At 44.3% G+C, this 19,815-nt stretch overlaps 1 protein-coding gene across 1 annotated transcript in view; it reads left to right on the top strand.

The window, feature by feature from the left end:
- STARD9 (StAR related lipid transfer domain containing 9) overlaps positions 1-19,815 on the top strand; it is a 238,447-nt gene that overhangs the window by 19,978 nt on the left and 198,654 nt on the right. Inside the window, exons 2-3 of the mRNA XM_019496557.2 lie at positions 1,068-1,137; positions 10,969-11,085. Coding sequence (XP_019352102.2) covers positions 1,068-1,137; positions 10,969-11,085 — 187 coding nt within the window. The remainder of the gene's footprint in view (positions 1-1,067; positions 1,138-10,968; positions 11,086-19,815) is intronic.

The following is a 19,815-nucleotide window of genomic DNA, read 5'->3' as shown; positions in this document are numbered from 1 at the left end:
CCACCCAGTCGTGGGAAGAATCCCACCAGGTTTCTGTTAGCCCTACTAAGTCATAGGTTTTTTCTGCAAGCAGGAGTGCTAGTTCATCCTACTTGCTCCCCATGCTCCTAGCATTAGTATATAGGCACTTGAGCCCTGTGACTGGCACCTTTGCTGCCCCCCAGCTCTGATTCCCAAAGGGCCCCTTATTGCTTACCTGTGCTGTACTGCTGGCCGCCCCATGGATTGCAGGTTCCCGATGTTCTCCTTCTTCAGGCTGGGCTGTCCTTGGAAGTGCCACATGGTTTGGTGGTCCACGGCTTCTCCCACCCTCATCTTCCCCTCCCCCCGACGAGCCTAGTTTAAAGCCCGCCGAAGGAGATCCGCCAACCTAGAAGAGAACACACGCTTACCTTTGGGGGACAGGTGAAGCCCATCCCAACTGAGCATGTCCCTCATTGTGATGTGCGGGTCATTGTCAAGGAAGCCAAAGCCTGCCTCGAGACACCATTGCCGAAGCCGCCAGTTGGTCTCTCTAATGCAGTTCTCAAGCCACCAGTTGGTCTCTCTAATGCAGTTCTCATTTTGATCATTTTTGATTTTTGATTTTGATAGGTCCCTAATTATAAGACTGTCTGATATATGGAAAGCCGAACCATAAGCCTTATCAATGTATTAATACTTTACTACCCTTTTTGGTGCCATCCATTTTTGTAAGCCTGATTTTTTTTTTTTGATTATTTTCTTTCAGATCAGAAATTAAATACATTTAAAAACACGGCTTTTAAGATCAATGTGTGAAACTCTTGCATTAGCTTGGTGATTGAGTCTGGTGCTCTATGTTCCAGTTTCTGCTGAGGTGCTTGACCATAAGTTTTCAAATATTTCTTGTTGCCTTGGAGTGTTCTTTTTACAGAGGATTATTTGTCTGTATTAGACTTATTCATATAAGTTGCAGTTTATTGTAGTAGACAATATAACTCCAAACCTAATAATTAACAGAAATCTCTAGTCTTCATTTTAAAAAAATGTACTTTCTGAGTGTTTTCATGTATAAACTTTTTTTCCTTTGCATTTTTTCTTTTTAGAGAGAATGCAGAAGAGGGAAGAATAATTGTAGAAGTTGATAACAAAATGGCAAAAGTCAGAAACATAAAGGTATGTTTTTGAGGGGGGGTGTTTGCTTTTTGTATACAGATGTTCTGTATAGTTAATTGGCAACAGGATCACCCCAAAACCAAACTTAATAAGACAGGAAGGAAATAGTAAAGAAAAGTTATAAATTGGCAAAGCAATGGAGATGTTTTAGAATTGCAGTGAACATCTTTTTTTAAAAAGATAAACAAGGAGCTTAACCTCTAGTTGTACTGCCCTTGCTTTCTGTATTCTGTATCTTTTAAAAACTTATGTATTGGCTGCAAGTATTTGTTCAAGGCTCTCAGTAACAGCAAGATCAGCACAGAATTCTAAACATCTGGGTAGCTTTCTATTTCTCTTTCTTTTTCTCTTTCTCTGTCCCATCATTTGCAGTTAGTGATTGCAACTAATTTGTATGCAGCTGCACAGAATATTTTCAGCCACAGTTAAGGCACTAGTGAATGAATGGGAACACTTAAATTTGACTTACTGTGACCTTCTTCCTTTCCCTCTGAAATTATTGGAATCTACTTGAATAGAACCTGGGAATCAGCTGTGTTCTAGACATTTCTTAATGGTTCCATGCTTCCTCATTAAAGTAGTAAAATGCAACCAGAATTAATTTGTGTTGTGATGCTTGAAAGGGAGATAAACAGGGATCCTGGCTTTCTCTGTTTAAAAATCGCAAATTCTCTGATAAAAATTGCAGATTCTCTGATTAAAAAACCTCAAATCAACAGTTAAAATGAAACACCGCTCTACGTATAGGTACCAATTGAATGCAATGTTTTATTGATATATTTACAATTTTAAAGCAGTTGGAAGCCTACCAGTGCCTCAGTCACTATAATTAAATACATTCTAAATACCTGTATATTTTGGCATTTGATTTTGGGTTTTTATCACAGAAAATCAGAGCTCCCCCTGCCCCCTTCGCTCACCAGGATGCAGGTCTAGGTCCCTCACTCCCAAGCCACAGCCCCATAGCCCTGCCAATGCCCCTTACTCCCCACCTGCAGCCCACTGTCCCCTACCAGCCCTGCCGGAGGGGGCACCCAGCTTCCAGGGTTATGGGGCCAGGAATCCAAGTCTGCAGCCCCCTGCACACCGCGCCCCCCAGCAGTGCCAAAGCCCTGGCTGCCGCCCGTAGAAGGCAACAGCTGCTGCAGCAGAGTGGAGTGCATTGGCCGGAGTGGAGCCCTGTGGGTGGGGGAATGGATGCGGGCTGCCCGCTGCGGGCTCAGAGCTCCCAGCCCTGCTGCTCTTTACCCGGGGCCTCCATGGCCCAGTGGGTGGGACCTGGCAGGGAAGGCCAGAGCAGGACAGGGAAGCTCATTGCTGCTGTTAGGAACTCTGCGCCACCCTGGTAAGGTGCCCCCTGCCTAGCCAGCAGCAGTGAGGTATGCAAATCTGTGCCACCATCCCTGCTTTTGGGTGGGCAGGGGGGAGCTTTGCCAGGGCAGCATGGGGTTTGTAGCAGCAAGGAGCTTCCCCACCCAGCCCCGCTCTGCCCTGCTGCGCCAGGTCCCGCCTGTTGAGCTGTAGACACCACAGAGAGAGGGCAGGAGGGCAGAGAAGCTGATCCCACAACGGGCAACCCACAGCCAGCCCCGCCCTGCACACATCTGGGGGGCATGTGCCCCCCATGCCTCTCCTGGGAGTGCGCGCAGTGGTGGGGAGCCAGCCCCACCCCCCTTCACCTCCTGCACAAGCCATGCACGGCTCTGTCCCACACCCCGCCAGGGCCTGGTGGGTGTGTATTCCAGTCTTGGGCCCCAAGCCCCATGTACTGCCTGTCACAGGCCAGCTGGGGACTGTGAGTATATCAGTTTAGTTGCAGACTGACCGAGCACTGCAACTTTATTAGCCACTGTGCTTTTTGGTTCGGGATTGAGGAGGATATGTTGGGAAGGAAAGCAACGACAAGTTTCACTTAAAAAAGAATGAATTTTACTTATAACAACAAAAGATATAGTTTGCACATATAACAGTTAGTAAAAAGGTTAAGCTAATAAACAGACAACATAACAATACAAGTTAAAATTGACAGTGATAATAAAAACAGATAGAAATCAACCAAGAGTTCCCACTTGGTTAGTATATTGATCGTCCTTCAGTCAGAAACACATCAAGTTGATTCAGCAAAGTCAGGCGTTTCCGATTTATGCAGTCAGAAGGAGAACCGGAGGAGGACTCTCAGTCAGGATCTGGTCTTCGTTCACACAGGGAATAAGAGAGATCCAGGGGAATGGAACAGCAATGCCCCTTCTGTTCCGTCCTTCCTGAGGGTTACTTAGTGTGCGTGTTCTTTTATATCCTGTTTATGCCTATTTTTTAGTTATATAGCCATTCATAATGTTATTCTATAGCTGTTATCCTATGGGGTTAAAAGGTGTTAGAAATCATTACAATAAGTTACTGCCCAGTAAGCAAATCACACCACATCACTTTGGGGTCTGAGATTTAACATGTCCCCACCCAAGTTTATTTTACTGTCTCTAAGCAGAAAAAAATTATAAAATTATCTAAGTCTGCGGTTATATCCTTTAGTTCTGCTTTTTAAAAGTCATTCTGTGTCAAGATTAATATAAAAGTTATATATAATTTGTGTAGGTTATACTCCAGACAGACAAAAAACAGTTTCATAAGTTTTATTTCAGATATCTTCAAAAAGCATTTTCTTTTGTTATAACTGCTTATTAACCCTTTTGGTTCTGGGTATCACAACTGCCCCAGCTGGGCAGCATCTCCAGCCCTGCCCAACTCTCTGCATCCCTTCCTTCCTCCCTATGGGGTAGGTTCTCAATCCCTTCTCTCCCCCGCCAGACTTACCAGCAGGAGCTGCTCTCCAGGCTGCCTGGTGGCCATGTGAGCACACACATAGTTATGGCATCCCCTGCCTGCCTACCCCTCTTCCATTCCCCCCAGGCCCTTGCAGACTGGAACTCTGCCAACCTGCAGAGAGCTCTTTGCAAAAGTAGAAAATCTGTGTGTTTCTCTGTTCAAATGAAAAATCTGCATTTTTCTTGGTTAAACGGGGAAAATCCATGTTTTTTCTGTTTTTCCATGGGAAACAGAAAACCCAGTTCCCTGGAGATAAGTAAACTGTAGAATTACAAAGATTACTGTGGGAATTCTAAAGGACTGATACTTGATTTATTTTGTTTTCTTTTTTGCTTATTTTTGTCTGTCAACCCAATTATTTTAGATGGCTTCTTCAGGAAAACTGCTGTAATATTTTAAATTTCCTAGGAGGAAGCTTGGCAAGAACCGAATAAGCAGACTTTTTCTCTTTGTTTTATCCTCTTTTCGTTATGCTCTTTCTTTGTGTTGGCTTTTAGGTCTGGGCAGTTGATGGTATACAGGAGATCAGTCTCTCTCTCCTGCATGTGTGAAAGGGAAAGGTGCTGCTTATATAGTGTAAAATTGCATTCTCCATCATGTACAGTATTAGGGTCACAGTTATTCAAGTTGTTTACCTGGGTGCAGACCCTTAACCTTCTCTGAGCCCCACTAATATTTGTTGGCATGTGGCCTGGTGTAAGTATCTCTCCAGGCAGGCCACCTTCATAGATTTCATAGATGAAATGAGATTTCACCCTCAATCTCTCCTCATAGGATCTTACCTGCAGGCCTTTAACCATACGAGTAGCCCTCCAATGGACCTTCTCAAGGTTATCCGTATCCCTCTTGAAATGTGGTGCCCAGAACTGGACGCAGTATTCCAGCTGCAGTCTTACCAATGCCACATAGAGGGGGAAGTATAACCTCCTTAGACCTGTTCATGATGTACCTTCTAATGCATGAAAGAGTGCCTTTGGCTTTACTTACCACTTTGTCACATCGATGACTCATGTTCATTTTGGAGCCAACTATGACTCTGAGATCCCTCTCTGCTGCTGTGCTGCTTAGGAAGTCACCTCTCAGTCTGTAGGTGTATTGGTGGTTCTTTCTCCCTAGATGGAGCACTTTGCACTTACCTTTGTTAAACTGATCTGCACACTTTCCCAAAACAGGCAGTCCTTGGACTTGCAACACAATTGGTTCCTGAAAACTGCCGTTGTAAGTCAAAACGTTGTAACTCAGAACCAGTTTTCTCATAAGAAACAATGTTATAAATGGGGGATTGGTTCCTGAACAAAGGCTCGATACCCTATTTTCACCAAAAATACCCCAGAATTTTGTACTCGATCAATTATAGATGAGTAATATAGCTACATTAATGTTTTTATATTATAAACAACAGTCATGTTGATTTGGAAGGACTTTTTAGAGGTGATTTTGCTGGACTTTTTGAAGGGCTCTTGGTTGGACTTTCTGAAGGGTTCTTGGCTGGAGTCTTCTCATGAGTCTTGGCTGCAGGTTTTTCTGGAGTCTTGTCTGCTTTCTTAAAGAAAACGTCCAAGGAAGTTTGGACAGATGTTCTCCAGGGAGATGGGCAACGCAGTGAACTTGTTCGCTGCCGTGGTGCTGCATCAGATCAAGCGTTGTAAAGTCGAAACTGACATCATAAAATTGAAACAGGGCATCAATTTATAAATTTTGTAAGCGCAAAATGTTGTAACTCGAAACGTTGTAAGTTGAGGACTGCCTTTACATCCAAATCCGCCTAAATCCGCTCCTGCCCTCCATTGTGTTTACTTTGCCCCATAATTTGGTGTCATCTGTGAATTTGGACAGAGTGCTTTCCATGCCCTCATCCAAGTCACTGATGAAGATATTGAACAGCACTGGTCCAAGGACCAAACCTTGGGGAGCTCCACTGCCCACATTTTTCCAAGTTGAAAACGACTCATCCACCACCACCCTCTGGGTGCATCCCATAAACCAATTCTCCACCCACCTAACCATGTAATCATCTACGTAGCAACTGCTTAATTTATTTGTAAGAATGGGATGCTACACTGTATAATAGGCCTTTTTAAAATCCAAGTAGATGACATGTACCTCAACTCCTGTATCTAAGCAATTTGTGACCTGGTCGTAAAAAGAAACAAGGTTAGGCAGGTAGGATCTACCTGCTATGAAGCCATGCTGGTTGCCTTTCAGCATTATTTTTCTACTGGACTCCCACAGATGTGATCCTTAATAATTTTTTCAAAGGTTTGCCCAAGGATAGAGGTGAGGCTAACCAGCCTATAGTTACCGGGATCATCCTTTCTCCCCTTCATGAAAATAGGGACCACACTGGCCCTTTTCTAGTCCTCTGGGACCCATCCTGAGTGCCATGAGCGCTCAAACAACTGAACCAGTGGTTCTGCTATGACACTGGTCAATTCCTTCAACACCCTTGGATGAAGATCATCTGGGCCTGCTGACTTAAACACGTCCAGCCTCTCCAAATGCTCCTTCACTAGGTCAGTGCTAACTGTTGATGGACTGGAGTCCCTCTTGTGCCTGTCTTTGGTCCCTTTGGGAGATATGACTTTATCCATGCTCAGAAATACAGATGCAAAGAACTTATTTAGGAGGTCAACTTTATCCCTCCTATCTGTTTCCAGTTTGCAAGTTTGGGTCTGCTGCTTTTACTTTTTCAGACGTTCAGAACTTTGTCTCTAAAATTCAAATTAGCAAAAGATAGACAAGTTATAAAAGTTATAAATGTTACAATAACCACTTAGCCACAGTGCTCCCCAGGGCCACGTCTGGATTCAGGTTCCTCGGGTGTCAAACAGTCTCAGTCAACCTCCCAGCCCCTAAGGCTGAGGCCACCTCTCCACGGAGTGCTTTCTTGTGGTTTCCTCACACACTGGAGTACATACAGGCTAACTATTTACACAGTTTATTATTTACAAAACAGTCAACATAGGAATGAGGTTAATAGAACAGGATATCAATATAATTGTCAAAGGCAGGTATTAATGAACTAAAACACTCCATACAAATTTAATCAAAGACACCCCAGTACAACTCCCCAGCTTAAACCTTGAGACTCCAGTGAATTTCAGCAGAAGCACACAAACATCAGTTCTCCTTCACACCTGCAACATAATAACCATGGCTGGTGCTGCTGCTTCAGAAAGTCCTGCTCTCTGCTAGAGCCTGTGTGGGGAAAAGAAAAGCTCTCCTCTGCTCCAGCTTTCTGTGGTATCTTACCACAGACAGGTCCCTCTGCCTCAGAGGGAAAAAGGATATTGGGTTATCTTCTCCCCATCACTAAGGGCAGGTTCACTTCACGAGCAGGCTGCAGGGTGGTCCCTCCTCAAACTCTGTGGTCCCCGGGCTCCTTCTCTTCTCTGAGCCTGGCTGAGTTCCCTCCCCTCTCCTGCCTCAGGAGCCAATCACAAACATGCATATGCTCTTGCAAACAACAACTTCCTGCAAGTTCTGCAAACTCCCACTCTGCCTTTGCAGGGATCCTGAGTCCTGCTGCAAATCCAGCAGTAGTTGTTATACCAGTTTCTCATCTCCCTTATAAAACATTCAGGTTAGAATTTCCTGGCCTACTAAAACTAAGACACAGAGGCTTAGGACTTGGGTACATTGAGCTACTGGGAGTAGTCTACAGTTTACTCCAGCAATAGAGCTATGGTATCTTTATGAACTTCTTGTTCCATGGGTCATGCCCATATGAAGAGATGTACTTTTTAATAGAGTATATGTACTTGTTTTTGTGTAAAGCAAGTGAAGTACATGAACAGACTGAAGTAATTGTGAAGTTTCAGTAAGGTTACAAAAACAATTATTTTGCACAGACTATTGTTTTTGAGTTGGGCAAAACTTTTTGCATTTTACTGAGATTTTCCTGATATTTAAATGCTTCAGAGATATTAAAATATTTTGTTATAATCCCATCTTCAAAACAGATCTGAAGGGTGTAATGCAGGTGTAGACCTTTAACAAAGAGGTCCCTCTGGAATAAACTAGAGCGTAGGTAAACATTTTGCATCTGCAAATGCTCTAATAGGCTGTAGCAGTTAACAGCCCATACTTTACTCTTAGGATGTTTTAGAGAAGTATACTAACCTGTTTTTGTTAGGAAAAAAAGTGGAAAAGGCCATAAAGCTCAGAGCATACACTCATAGTGGTCCAAGTAAATAATCCCTGGCATAGAATATGTGATGATATGAAAAAAAAAAATCAAATATTTTAGAAAACTGGCTATGGACTAGAAAGTATTTGGCATGCAAGCTAAATATTTCAATAGTTCAGATAAGCCACTAAACTAAAATTTCCAAGTGACCAGTATAGATTATTGAGTGCCCAAATGGAAAGAACCTAAAAAGACTTTTTTCTGAATCTGGTATTCAACATGTTCTGAACTGTTTGCGAAAAATGAGAGCTTCCTTCCTACACTTCTCAGGAATGTGATGGGCTGTTGGCTATCTTCTTGCCCTCCAGCTGTAATATCCTCTATCCCTGTTGTCTGCTTAGAGAAAGCACTGGCCACCAGGGTAATGTTGGAGGGACTTGAGGCTTAAATCTCAGCAGTTATTTTAGTCTGTGCGATCAGACTGACCTGAGAATCCCTTCTTCCATCTTTAGGCTTCAGATATGTGGCTGAAGTAATTGGGTGCAGCTAAATCTAGTTAAACACAGTTCCTTTTTAAAAGTTCACAGTCTTATTTCATGGTCTGTAGAAACAAAGCAGTGGATGGTTCTGCTAGATGAAAGATCAGATAGGTCTATTTGGAGACATAAGAGTTCCTACAAGGACTGCATTTGCTGATGGGGAGAATTATGTTGTCTTGCTTTGGTGGTTGGTGAAGGCTCTCAGTTACCTCGTTTGCCCCTGCTAGAGAGTGCAGTGGAAAGAGCCTCTCTTGGTTACAGCATAAAAATGGCTCTAAATGATAGCATAGTACAAACCTTGTTATTGGAGATAATCCTTTGGGATTATCTAATAATAGGCTACTTAAAATTTTAATGCTAGCCAAAGGAAGCATCGGTTGTCACTAAATTCAGCATGACTAATTTGGAATCATATGGGCTTCTCCACACACAAAGTACTTTTTACTTTTAAGGATAAATTTACATTAATACTTTCACAGTAGTGAGACTACTGTTAGCAAACAGCCTCCTTAGATGGGCTTCTGTAAACTGTTTCTGTAGTAGTCTTCACAATTTATTATAATACATAGCACTTGTATTACATTTCATCAAGAAAATTTAAGGTAGGTAACTATTAACCACAATTCCTGAAAACTGTAGAAAAACCAGTGGCTTGTTAATGTGCTAATTAACAGTGAATTTAACTTTTTTCCTTTTCTGAAGTTACTTAAGATGTCGAGGTTAACCATGTTATCGTTAATATTTGTGTTACATAGGTACTCTGCTATTTCTGTCTACACTCATGACTCAGAGTTCCCTTCCTTGATCAAAGGAATAGGAAGGAGCAGTTCCTTGGGGAAATACTTTGCCTGTGAGTCTCATGTAAACACATTTAGCATTCTCCAAGGAATCAAGGAGTTATTTCTGTAGCAGGATGTGTATGATTTCCTTAACTACTTGATTCTCCCTTTCTGATAATGAATATTAATATATGGACAGAAATACAAGCAAACATGTCACTTCACAGAGTCATTGAAAAGTTAAGGACTTTCCTTAAAGAGTTTAAGATTATGAATATTGATCATGGTCCTGCCGTCCGTATTTAAGGAGCATGATCCCTGGTCTCACGTCAAAAATTGCTAAATGTTTTAAACAGCTGCTCCTAACTTCAGTAGATTGACTGCTTCAGCTCTAGGAAGAAAAAAGTATGTTAAAAGTAGATTAAAAATTAAAAAATGGATTACACCATTCCTTAGGTAGAAATAAATAATATATGCCACTAATTATTGGAATTAATAATTAAAACTAAAACCATTCATATCCTAAAAACATACATGCACATTTTTATTTTTATAGATTGTATAAATGTATAAAGTGACCCTGGGAAACTTGATGCCTATTTTCACTAGAGCTGTACAGATCCATTTGGGCTGGTAACCTGCCCACTTTGCAATGAGGATGCAGGCTAAAGCAATTGAATGCTGATAGTCCTCCAGTACCTTCCCAAAATTCCCCATCTGTACCCAGAAGAACAGACACGTTCTCCCATAATTCCCTTGGGGGAAAAAAACCCCAGAATGGCTCAGTGGCTGCATCTAGCTTTGCCACACAGTGGCTCACATGCAGGATTGTCTTACCTGAATTCTCAGACACAGGTACTGATCATTCAGATTAACATTGTAAAGAAGATATGGCATTTGTAAAGCAGGTAGTAGTAAGGATTAGTAACTTCAACATAAAACATTATATCAGGAGGATTAGGTTGTGATTAATGACTAATCAAAATGCAGCATTTGCCCTTGCCATTTTTTTACTTTGTATCCCATTAAAGGAAGTAAACAGCAAACTGTTAATACAGTTGAAGAGAAAGTGGAGAGGACAGACTTGTATTTAAAGGTTGGAGTGTGAAGGTGGGGATTGTAGTCCTGGCTCGACCATATGTTTGTTGTGACTTTGAGCAAGTTATTTAACATCTCTGTCTGTCACTTTTTCCATCTAAAAAAAGGATAAGGCTTTCACACTTGGCATAGATGCTGTGAAAAATAATTCAGTAATGTCTGTAAAGGGCTTGAAAAGTTTGCATAGAAAACTCTTAACTGCACTTTTTTTAATTTCATGAGTTGGAACAAGAATGGTTTTGTGAAAGTTTGGTCCCAGCAGCTTTGTGATTGATCCATCCATAATTTTTCTTTTTGACTCTTGTGCAGAAAAATAAACAAACAGGATGAACTTGAAGCCATGAATTCTTGTTTTGGGAGAGGGGAAGAACATATCCTGGACAAATTTAGTTTATTTTTTAAATTATTGCTCTTTCATAAATCTTAAAAAGTGTGTTTTATGTCCTTCCCTTGCTCCCTTCAGGTGGACAATAGGCTTGATGGCCCATGGGATTCAAGGGAGAAGATTGTGGCATTTAGTTTTGATTACTGTTATTGGTCAGTTGATCCCGAAGATCCTAAATATGCATCTCAGGAAGTGGTGAGTAATGTTCTTTCGGCTCTTTGTGTTTGTGTGCTCACTGGCAAGTCCTGTTCGGTCTTTTATTTTTGTGCCTGGTGAGAAGTGGGGGGATGTAAGAGTGGGGAAGATTTCTGCACTTTGATTTTCATATTCTGTTTATTATGCTTCAATACTGTATTCCACTTATGCTTTTGTCACTGTCCTTCATTTAAAATATAAGTGCTCTATTGCTCTTTGTAGTAATTGATAGACAGTACTTTGATTGTCTGTCAGCTTTGTGATGAGCATTGAAATTGATCATCTTAGATGGAACCATGAGGATCCCACTTAAAAATGAAAAATAATTTGGGCTGAGATACAGGGGGAAGGGAATGATGATATTCTAAGCACATTCTCAGACTTAGTCCACAGAATCAAAGTAAGTAGATGTTTCTACACTAATGATAAGCAGAGAAATAATGACATTTTTAAATGGCAGCATTGGACTTCAAAACACACCTTCCCCTGCAATTTTGAATAGCTTTCATTTTAAATTAAAGAATTGGAAAACTTTTATTACTGACTAGTACTCCTTCTAGTCTGCTATTTCAAGATTTGCATGGTTAAATAAGGAGGTAATAAAGATATCGTGGCAAAAATGTAATAAGATACACTTTCTTTATTCAGTAAGCCAACAATTCTTAAGTGTACTGGCAAAATATAAAATAAATACGTAAAGAAAAAAACAGGCCCTACTTGCTTCAGGAATCTCCCTATGTGCATTCAGTTATATCCGTTGGTAAAAGTGACCAAGAAAAGAATTTACTGCTCTTTGCTCCTCAGATAAGTCAGATAAATCCATTTTGTCAAGCATCAACACAATGGTTTATTAAATCCTAATCATTACATTTATGCAATTCCATTGCCTATGGTAAACTTGCACAGGTGCCACTGAAAGCTGAATAAGCATGACATTAGAATCATAGAAAATTAGGGTTGGATGGGTCCTCAGGAGGTCATCTAGTCCAAACCCCTGCTTAAAATAGGACCATTCCTGATTAAATCATTCCAGCCAGGGCTTTATCAAGCTAGGCCTTAAAAACCACCAAGGATGGAGATGCCAACACCTCTCTGGGTAACCTGTTCCAGTGCTTTACTACCCTCCTAGTGAGAAGAATTTTCCTAATATCCAACCTAAACCTCCCTTGCTGCAGCTTGAGACCATTGCTCCTTGTTCTGTCATCACCAGGGATCCTGGTTTTCTCTGATTAAAAATTGCAAATTCTCTGATTTAAAAACCCAGAATCCGTGATAAAAATTAAAGGTCCCCCAGAGCCTCCCCTCAGCCCTGCTAGTGCCCTGCACTCCTTCCCCCCCCAGTCTCAACAGCCCTCCTGATGCTCTTGCAATAGCCCCACAGACATGCAGGCACAGACACATAGACGCTGACACCCACCCCAGCAGGTAAGTGTGTGTGGGGGGAAAGGGAAGGTGCTGGGGGGTAGATCAAGAAGTGGGGGAGTGTGCCCCTGTGCCCACTCCCAGGAGCAGGGCCAGGAGGTGAGGGCGGGGGTGCCACTCTGTGGGACACACATTTGCTGGCTGGCCTGACAGGAGGTTCGCACACGGAGGCCGCCACTGCAACTCTGCCACTGCACTCTGTGCTACCGTCCCACAGCCACCTGCACGGCTTTGTGGGCAAGTGGCACAGGGTGCGGCAGCGGTAGTGCGGTGGCAACCACCATGTGCGGGCTACATATGTGCCACCTGGCTGGGGGGTGGAATAGGGGGCTTACATGCAGCGACATGCCCCACAACCGGCTGCACGGCTCTGCGGTGGTGTGGGGTGGCGGCGGCTGCATGCAGGCTGGGGGGGGCTTTGCAGGCAAGTGCTGCCACCACGGAGCCATGCCCTTTGCCCCTGGATCCTAGAGGTAAGTGGGGCTTGGGGGCTGTGGGGCAGGGTTGGGGAAAATGGTTGGGGTCTGAGGGAGTGAGGGTGCTGCCGGCCCCAGGCAGCACACCACAGCTGGGAGCAGGGCCAGGGGGTGAGGGCAAGGGTGCCTCTCTGCGGGGGGGGCTTTGTGGACAAGTGATGCGGGGTGCAGTGTGGTGGTGCCCGCCTTGTGCGGGCTGCACACATGCCGCCTGGCCTCCTGCCCAGGGGAGGGGGAGAGGGAGGCTTGCATCCGGCTGGAGCACAGCTCTGTGGCCGACTCTGCAGGTGCAACGAGGGATGGGGGCGCAGGGGCAGGGGCTCGCACATGGCGGCCGCCTTCACTTACCTGGAGGGCTGTGATGGCAGTGACGGCCACTGCCTACAAAACTTCCCTCTGCCGCTGCGGAGCCATGCCTGGAGCTGTGCAGCCAGCCGCTGGGCAGCAGTGACATTGTGGTGGCCAAGTGGCAGGCAGTCATCCCCACCACCACCCTGCGCTGCACTGCACCACTGCCGCTGGCTGCACAGCTCCATGGTGGTAGCAGGAGGTTTTGTACTCAGTGGCAGTCACCAGCCACTGCTGCTTACCTGTGGGCCGCCTGTGTCTGCGTTGACTGCCGCTGCCTACAAAACCTCCCGCTGCTGCTGTGGAGCCATGCCCAGAGCCATGCAGCCAGAGTCAGTGGCATGGTGCAGGGTGGTGGTGGCCGGGCGGCACGCAGCCATTCCCATCCCCACCATTGTCCCGCGCTGCTGGCCGCACAGCTCTGCAGTGGCAGCGGGAGGGTTTGTAGGCAGCGGCCGTCACCACTGTCATGGCCCTCCAGGTAAGCGACAGCAGCCACTGTGTGAAAGCCTGTGTCCCCATCCCTCACCATGGCTGCAGAGCTGGCCACAGAGTTGTGCTCCGGCTGCATGCCAGCCTCCCTCTCCCCCTCCTTCTGGGCAGGCGGCCAGGCAGCATGTGTGCAGCCTGCACATGGCGGGCACCAACACACTGCACCCTGCATCACTTGCCCGCAAAGCCCCCTGGAGAGGGGCACCCCTGCTCTCACCCCCTGGTCCTTCTTCCAGCTGCTGTGTGCCGCCTGGGGCTGGCAGCACCTCCTGCTCCCTCAGCCCCCAACCATCTTCCCCAGCCCTGCCCCACAGCCCCACTTACCTCCATGCTCCATGGGTGAAAGGCTAGTGTGAGCCTGAGCCCGGCCTTGGCGTTCTAGAGGCTCAGGCCCCACCCTTCCCCCTCTCTCTCCCACTCTGGCCAGGGCTGGGTGTTTCCCGCCCTTTCTGCAATCTGCTCTTGCAGGCTGGAGCTGTGCCAGCCTGCAAGAGCTCTTTGCAAAAGCAGAGAATCTGAGGATTTCTCTGCTAAAAAAGGGAAATCTGTGTTTTCTCCAATAAAAACAGGGAATCTGTGGTTGTCTCCATTTTTCCATGGGAAACAGAAAACCTGGATCCCTGGTCATCACTGAGTCTAGCTCCATTTTCTTTGGAACAACCCTTCAGGTAGTTGAAAGCTGCTATCAGATCCCCTCTCCAGTCTTCTCTTCTCTAAACTAAGGAAACCCAGCTCCCTCAGACTCTCGTAAGTCATGTGCCCCAGCCCCCAAACCATTTTTGTTGCCCTCTGCTGGACTCTCTCCAACTTATCCACATCTTTTCTATAGTGGAGGGCAATATAGTTCCTGTAATACTAGCAGCAATGTTCACAGTACTCAGTTTTATTCTTGGAGCCAGTGTTGAAGTTAAAGGCTTGGAAAGTACAAAGACAATGAGTCACATTCTCCACAGTGCTAGTTTCTGCTTGGCATAGTCGGGTGGGGAAGGAGGAGGATGTTGGGGGCATTTTTATTTTGGTAGCTGAAGAAATGTAGAGGCACTGAACAATGGCTTCTGCCCTCTGCTCATTTCCCTAAAAATCTGGGTGTTAAGTGAACTTTGCTTGTACTTTAAAGATTCTCATTAGATGATAAATGTTTCACTGGTAAATACATGTTATTATTTGTTTTTTCTCTAAACTGATATCTTCTAGTGATTCAATTTTGTGGCACCATGCACAATGACTTCTTTTCAATCTCTTATCTTTATAACAATACACTAAAAACAATGGTTCTTTGATTGTTGTCAATGTGGTTGGCTTTCTGACCAACATATTTTTAGTACAAGGCATTGATAAATAAAACCATATCAACTTCACTCCAGACAGGATATGCAATGAACAAAGTTTGCCATATGGAAATTTCAACATTGGCTGGGGCAACAAAATACTGTTTCTTCTATTAAGAAAATATTAGAATTGAAGAACAACTTAAAATGCTCTAAACTGTCATTGTGTAATAGCTGAACATCCCTGATACTAGATGTAAATAGATGTTGTATACTGCCCTGTGTACCTTTTATGTTATTCTAAACCACATTGTTCTAACGGCATGTCTGTCTTTTAATGGAACAACATCAGATTCAATTGGAAGGGTTTAAAGATAATTGGTGCTCTGAGAGATTTGGAACAGTAAGTGATTCTCTTTACCATGATGGTTCTAGGATTAATAAGGTACATATGTAATTTATAGGAGGGATGTGGGAGAAATATATTATTGCTTTGCTTTTTGTGCATTTGTCAGATGCTTAACATTTTTTAATGAGATGTATTTAATTCCAGGTTTTAGATCAGTAGTTGACCACTGAGAACATAGAGGGGCACCCTGGGATGCCTCAAGATTCCTTAAAGGGTGCATCTGTGTGCCACACAATGTTAGTACTGTTAGGTGTGCAAACATGATTGACACAATAAACCCAAAGATTTCAAATAGGAACCTGTAGTGTTAAAAATATTCTGACCTGTTGCAGTCTTTCTGATTTCTTTGCAACAGAAAAACTGCTCTTGTTTTTCCATAGTCAGGAATGGGCGAAAAATAAGAGCTGGCATTTTCCAAGGTTGCCTCAAGTCTAAAAAGGTTGAGAACCACTGACACAGATTCAGTTTCAAACAGCTTCCTTATTGTAGTGATATCATCAGTTACCAAAGGAGTTAAGTAACACTGCAATACAGTATGGCTTTCTTTCATGAGTTTGCCTGTGATTACTGTATTTCTTTACAGCAAAGTTGTGTGGTGCCAACTATTATCTCAGGTACTTGGTTAGTTGGCTGACTACTGAAAAGAAGATGAGAAAACTGTACCTTCAGGCTTAGTTCTCTAGAATGTTGTCTTTTAGTAAGCAGTGTCCTGTAAGTCCTCTTTTTGTGTTCTCTGGATAAGGTATAAAAACAAGGTCCTACTATAGGGACTCTGAGTTCTGACTTGGTCATGAAGTTACGTGAGCAATCGGAGATAACCAAAGAGCTGCCACAGTCCCTTGGTGTATTGTAGCAAACACTTCAATTCAAAAGGAAAAACAATGGCATGTAGTTGCATGTGTTGTGTTGTTTGTGGCTGTAGGAAAGTAATACCTAATACACGCAGTAACTTTGATAACGCTATCTGTGAAGAGCTGCAGATGATAATTTGAAGAGGCACTTGTGGCTTTGGAGGTGCAGTCTGAGTATCATTTTCCTAACAGCTTGCAATCATTATACCTCCTATGACACGGGATTATGACTTTTAATCCTTATGACTAGGGTAAATTCCAACTCTTCCTCTACAAACTTCTCACAGTTTCCATTGAATGAGGTGTTTTGCATATCTTTTGTTATTGCATTGTACTTTCGAGGTGTTACATACACTTCATAATAGTCCTTATATATTTTTCCTTAACTGCTTCACTCACTGGTGGTTTTGTGAGATTTAAATAATGTTTATAGCCAAGGTGCTTTTAGATGTTTGGACGAAAGATATAGGAAAATACAACTTTATTATTCAATGGAAGATCATGTGTCCTCTTCTGTAAAGTGTGTTCCTTTCCTGATTTGTATGGTTCTGCCACGGGTGACGGCTATTTCCTGTTTAACCACCACATTTATTACTTTTGATACATTCAGGCTAATATTACTTTCCTCATCATTTTCAATTTAAGAAGAACGGGAAAAATCTGTTCTAATATATTTTTCCCCTTGGTTGTGTGGAAGGATAGGTTGTAGCATGATTTATAATACTGAAGAAGCAACAAACCAAAAGAAGGAGAAATTTGCAAACAGAGGCACCATACTCATTTTTAAAGAAGTCTTACCCCAGCTGGAAGTTGAGTACCTTTTAGGAATGTAGGACAAACATGGTTATTACATACAGTTTTTGTTGTTTAACACAACATTCTCTTGTTACAGACAAGCATATACTTTTGCAGTGGCTTCAAAAGGGGAGAGAAAACTGCTGCTCAGGAGTGTGCAGCAACTGTTACATTGCAACTACTTTGTGATACAAGTGAGCTCAGTCACCCTACCTTTGACTTCAGAGGAAGCAGAGTGTAAATTGGTTTTGCTACACTTGTGTGACAGCTCTGAGCAGCAGCAGCTCCACTCCTCCCATGTTGAAGTTGCTACCAGTGTACATTTGTCTATACCAGTGGTTCTCAACCTTTTTGTTCTTGAGGTACCCCTTATCAGACTTGAGGCATCCCTCCATAACTCGTGAATTGAGTGGCACTTGGTTTCAAAAACTAATTTATATATTAAAGTGCTTGCTTCCTTGCAGAGAGGTCTAACAGTGGAAAGGGGTGGGGGGGGGGGGGGGGGTTCAGAAAGAACAAGCCTTAGCCTGCATTTATCTGTTTAGTTTAGTTACTTTTTTCCTAACGCCTCTCAGCACTTTTCAAAAGATCTGATGGCACCAGTCTATATGCTATGTATTTCAAGGTGCTATGCAAATGATGATGGAACTGAGAATAGAATCCAGCCTTCCTGAGATATGCAGTGCTCTAAACACAAGACTACAAACCACATAGTGTCTCTCCAAAGGAAGGTTAGGTTGCTCAGAATTGCCATTTTAAATTAAAAAGAAAAAAGGAAGAATGCCCTCCTCCTCCATACCTTTTAGATACAGAAAGAAACACATTTGGTGCCATGATCTCTGACATCATTAATTTAGCTAAGATAACCTAGTAGCTAATGTTAGTAGAGGGTGGTTAGTTCCAGTTACATAAATAGTTACTTATAACTATATAATTCATAATTATTTTTTTTAGTGCAGCAGCTGAAGGGAAGGATAGGAACCACAGTTTTTTTTTTTTCCCTTCCCTTATTGGGAAATACTAAACCATAATGTCCACCAAGCTGTAGTTTAAAAGATTAATTTGTGGGTTTGATAGTAATGCTTTGCCTTTCCTTTCTGAGGCTATCAAAGTACTTTACAATGAGCAAGCTTCACAAAATTCCTCAGAGATATGACAGTGTTGCACTCATTTTCCAGCTGGGTTGAAGGTCAGAATTTTCAAAGGTGACTTCTGGTTCTGAAGACACATTGGATCTGATTTTGTTTCAAAGGCATTGAGCACCTGCAATTCTCACTGACTTCAGACTGAGTTCAGGTTTCCAGCTGCTCTTACAGATGTGCAGCCTCTTTGCAAAAAAAAAAAAAAAAAAAAGCATTGAGTGTGTCTGGCTTGTTTTATTTTTACTAAGGGTTTTTGCTGTGTGAAAGGAGGATAGGAATGAAGAAATATTTTTGGGGAAGAGCTATTAGTGTGATGGACTGGAACTACCAGCCACCAATAGGGGAAAGAAAGGAGAAAGCCATGTGCTAGATCAGGCTTGTCCGACATATGGCCCGTGGACCACCATGAGGCCTACCAAGCCATTTTCTGTGGCCCGCGGTGCTGCGATGGGAAACGAAAGTAAACACTGTTTACTTTCCTTCCCACCCCTTGACCCTCCCCCAGCCCCTCAGCAGCTTCCTAATGGGACAAGGTTCCCACACGCACGTGTCGGCTTGACATTGCAGACGCAGTGCATGTGGGAAGAGGAGTAGCTGGCAGCGAAAGCACAGGTCATTGGTGCGGCACGGGGTGGTCCCGGGCAGAGCTTGCACTGGCCAGCACCGCAGGTGGTGAACGGAGCCCGGCCAGGCACACATGGGGCAAGGGGAGCAGGGACAAAACCCCGCCAGACCCTCCCCGGTCAACTTCCCCCATGCTAAATCGCCGCTTGCACCTGGCTCTGCCCCTTGGGGCTGTGGCTGGGGAGAAGGAGGCATCAACCCGGGGCACCCGCGCCTGCCCCGCTCCATGCTTACCTGTGTGGTTCATCTTCCCGGCGGTGGGCAAAGAAGTTGCAGCCGGGGGCTGCCTGGGCGCTGACAAGTGCCCAGCTCGCAGGTCCCCACATGATCGCATGGCGCCGGCCTGGGCTCGCTGCACCACCTCAGCTTCCTCTACCTCCTCCTCCTCCCTCCTCAGCAGAGGAAGCCCCCTTTTTTTTTTTTTTTTGCTGGCTCCAGGCTGGGTCCTTTAAGCCCCGTGCCAGGGGTGGTCCATACTGCATCGGTGGGGAAGGGGCAGCGCGGTCCAGTCCGGGTGGGGATGAGCACACAAGCGTGAAACATGGCTGCCCGGCTATCAGTGGGGCCGTGTCCCCGGGCGGGATGCTGAGGAGCCCGCGCAGGGGTGCCACATGCATGCATGCACACACTCATGAGGAGGAAGCACAAGGTCACACTCACATCTTCCTCCTCCTCCTCCATGGGAGCCGGGGGCGAGGAGGGAGGCGGGCTGCGTCCACGTGGCCGTGTGTGAAAACTAGGCTCCTCATCCCTGATGGAGCCGGGCAGCATCCTGAGGCGCTGCTTCTCCTCCTCCTCTTCCTGACTGCTGCTGCTGGAGGCCAACAGCTGGCTGCTTCTCCATGGCTTCCTCTACCTGGTGCTGTATGCCCAGGTGTCTCAGGACAAGCCTGCATTATGCTT

This window comes from Alligator mississippiensis, chromosome 2 (genome assembly GCF_030867095.1).
Source record: "Alligator mississippiensis isolate rAllMis1 chromosome 2, rAllMis1, whole genome shotgun sequence".
NCBI lineage: Eukaryota > Metazoa > Chordata > Crocodylia > Alligatoridae > Alligator > Alligator mississippiensis.
The sequence above is the reverse complement of the archived record's forward strand: the minus strand, read 5'-3'. Positions and strand labels throughout refer to the sequence as shown.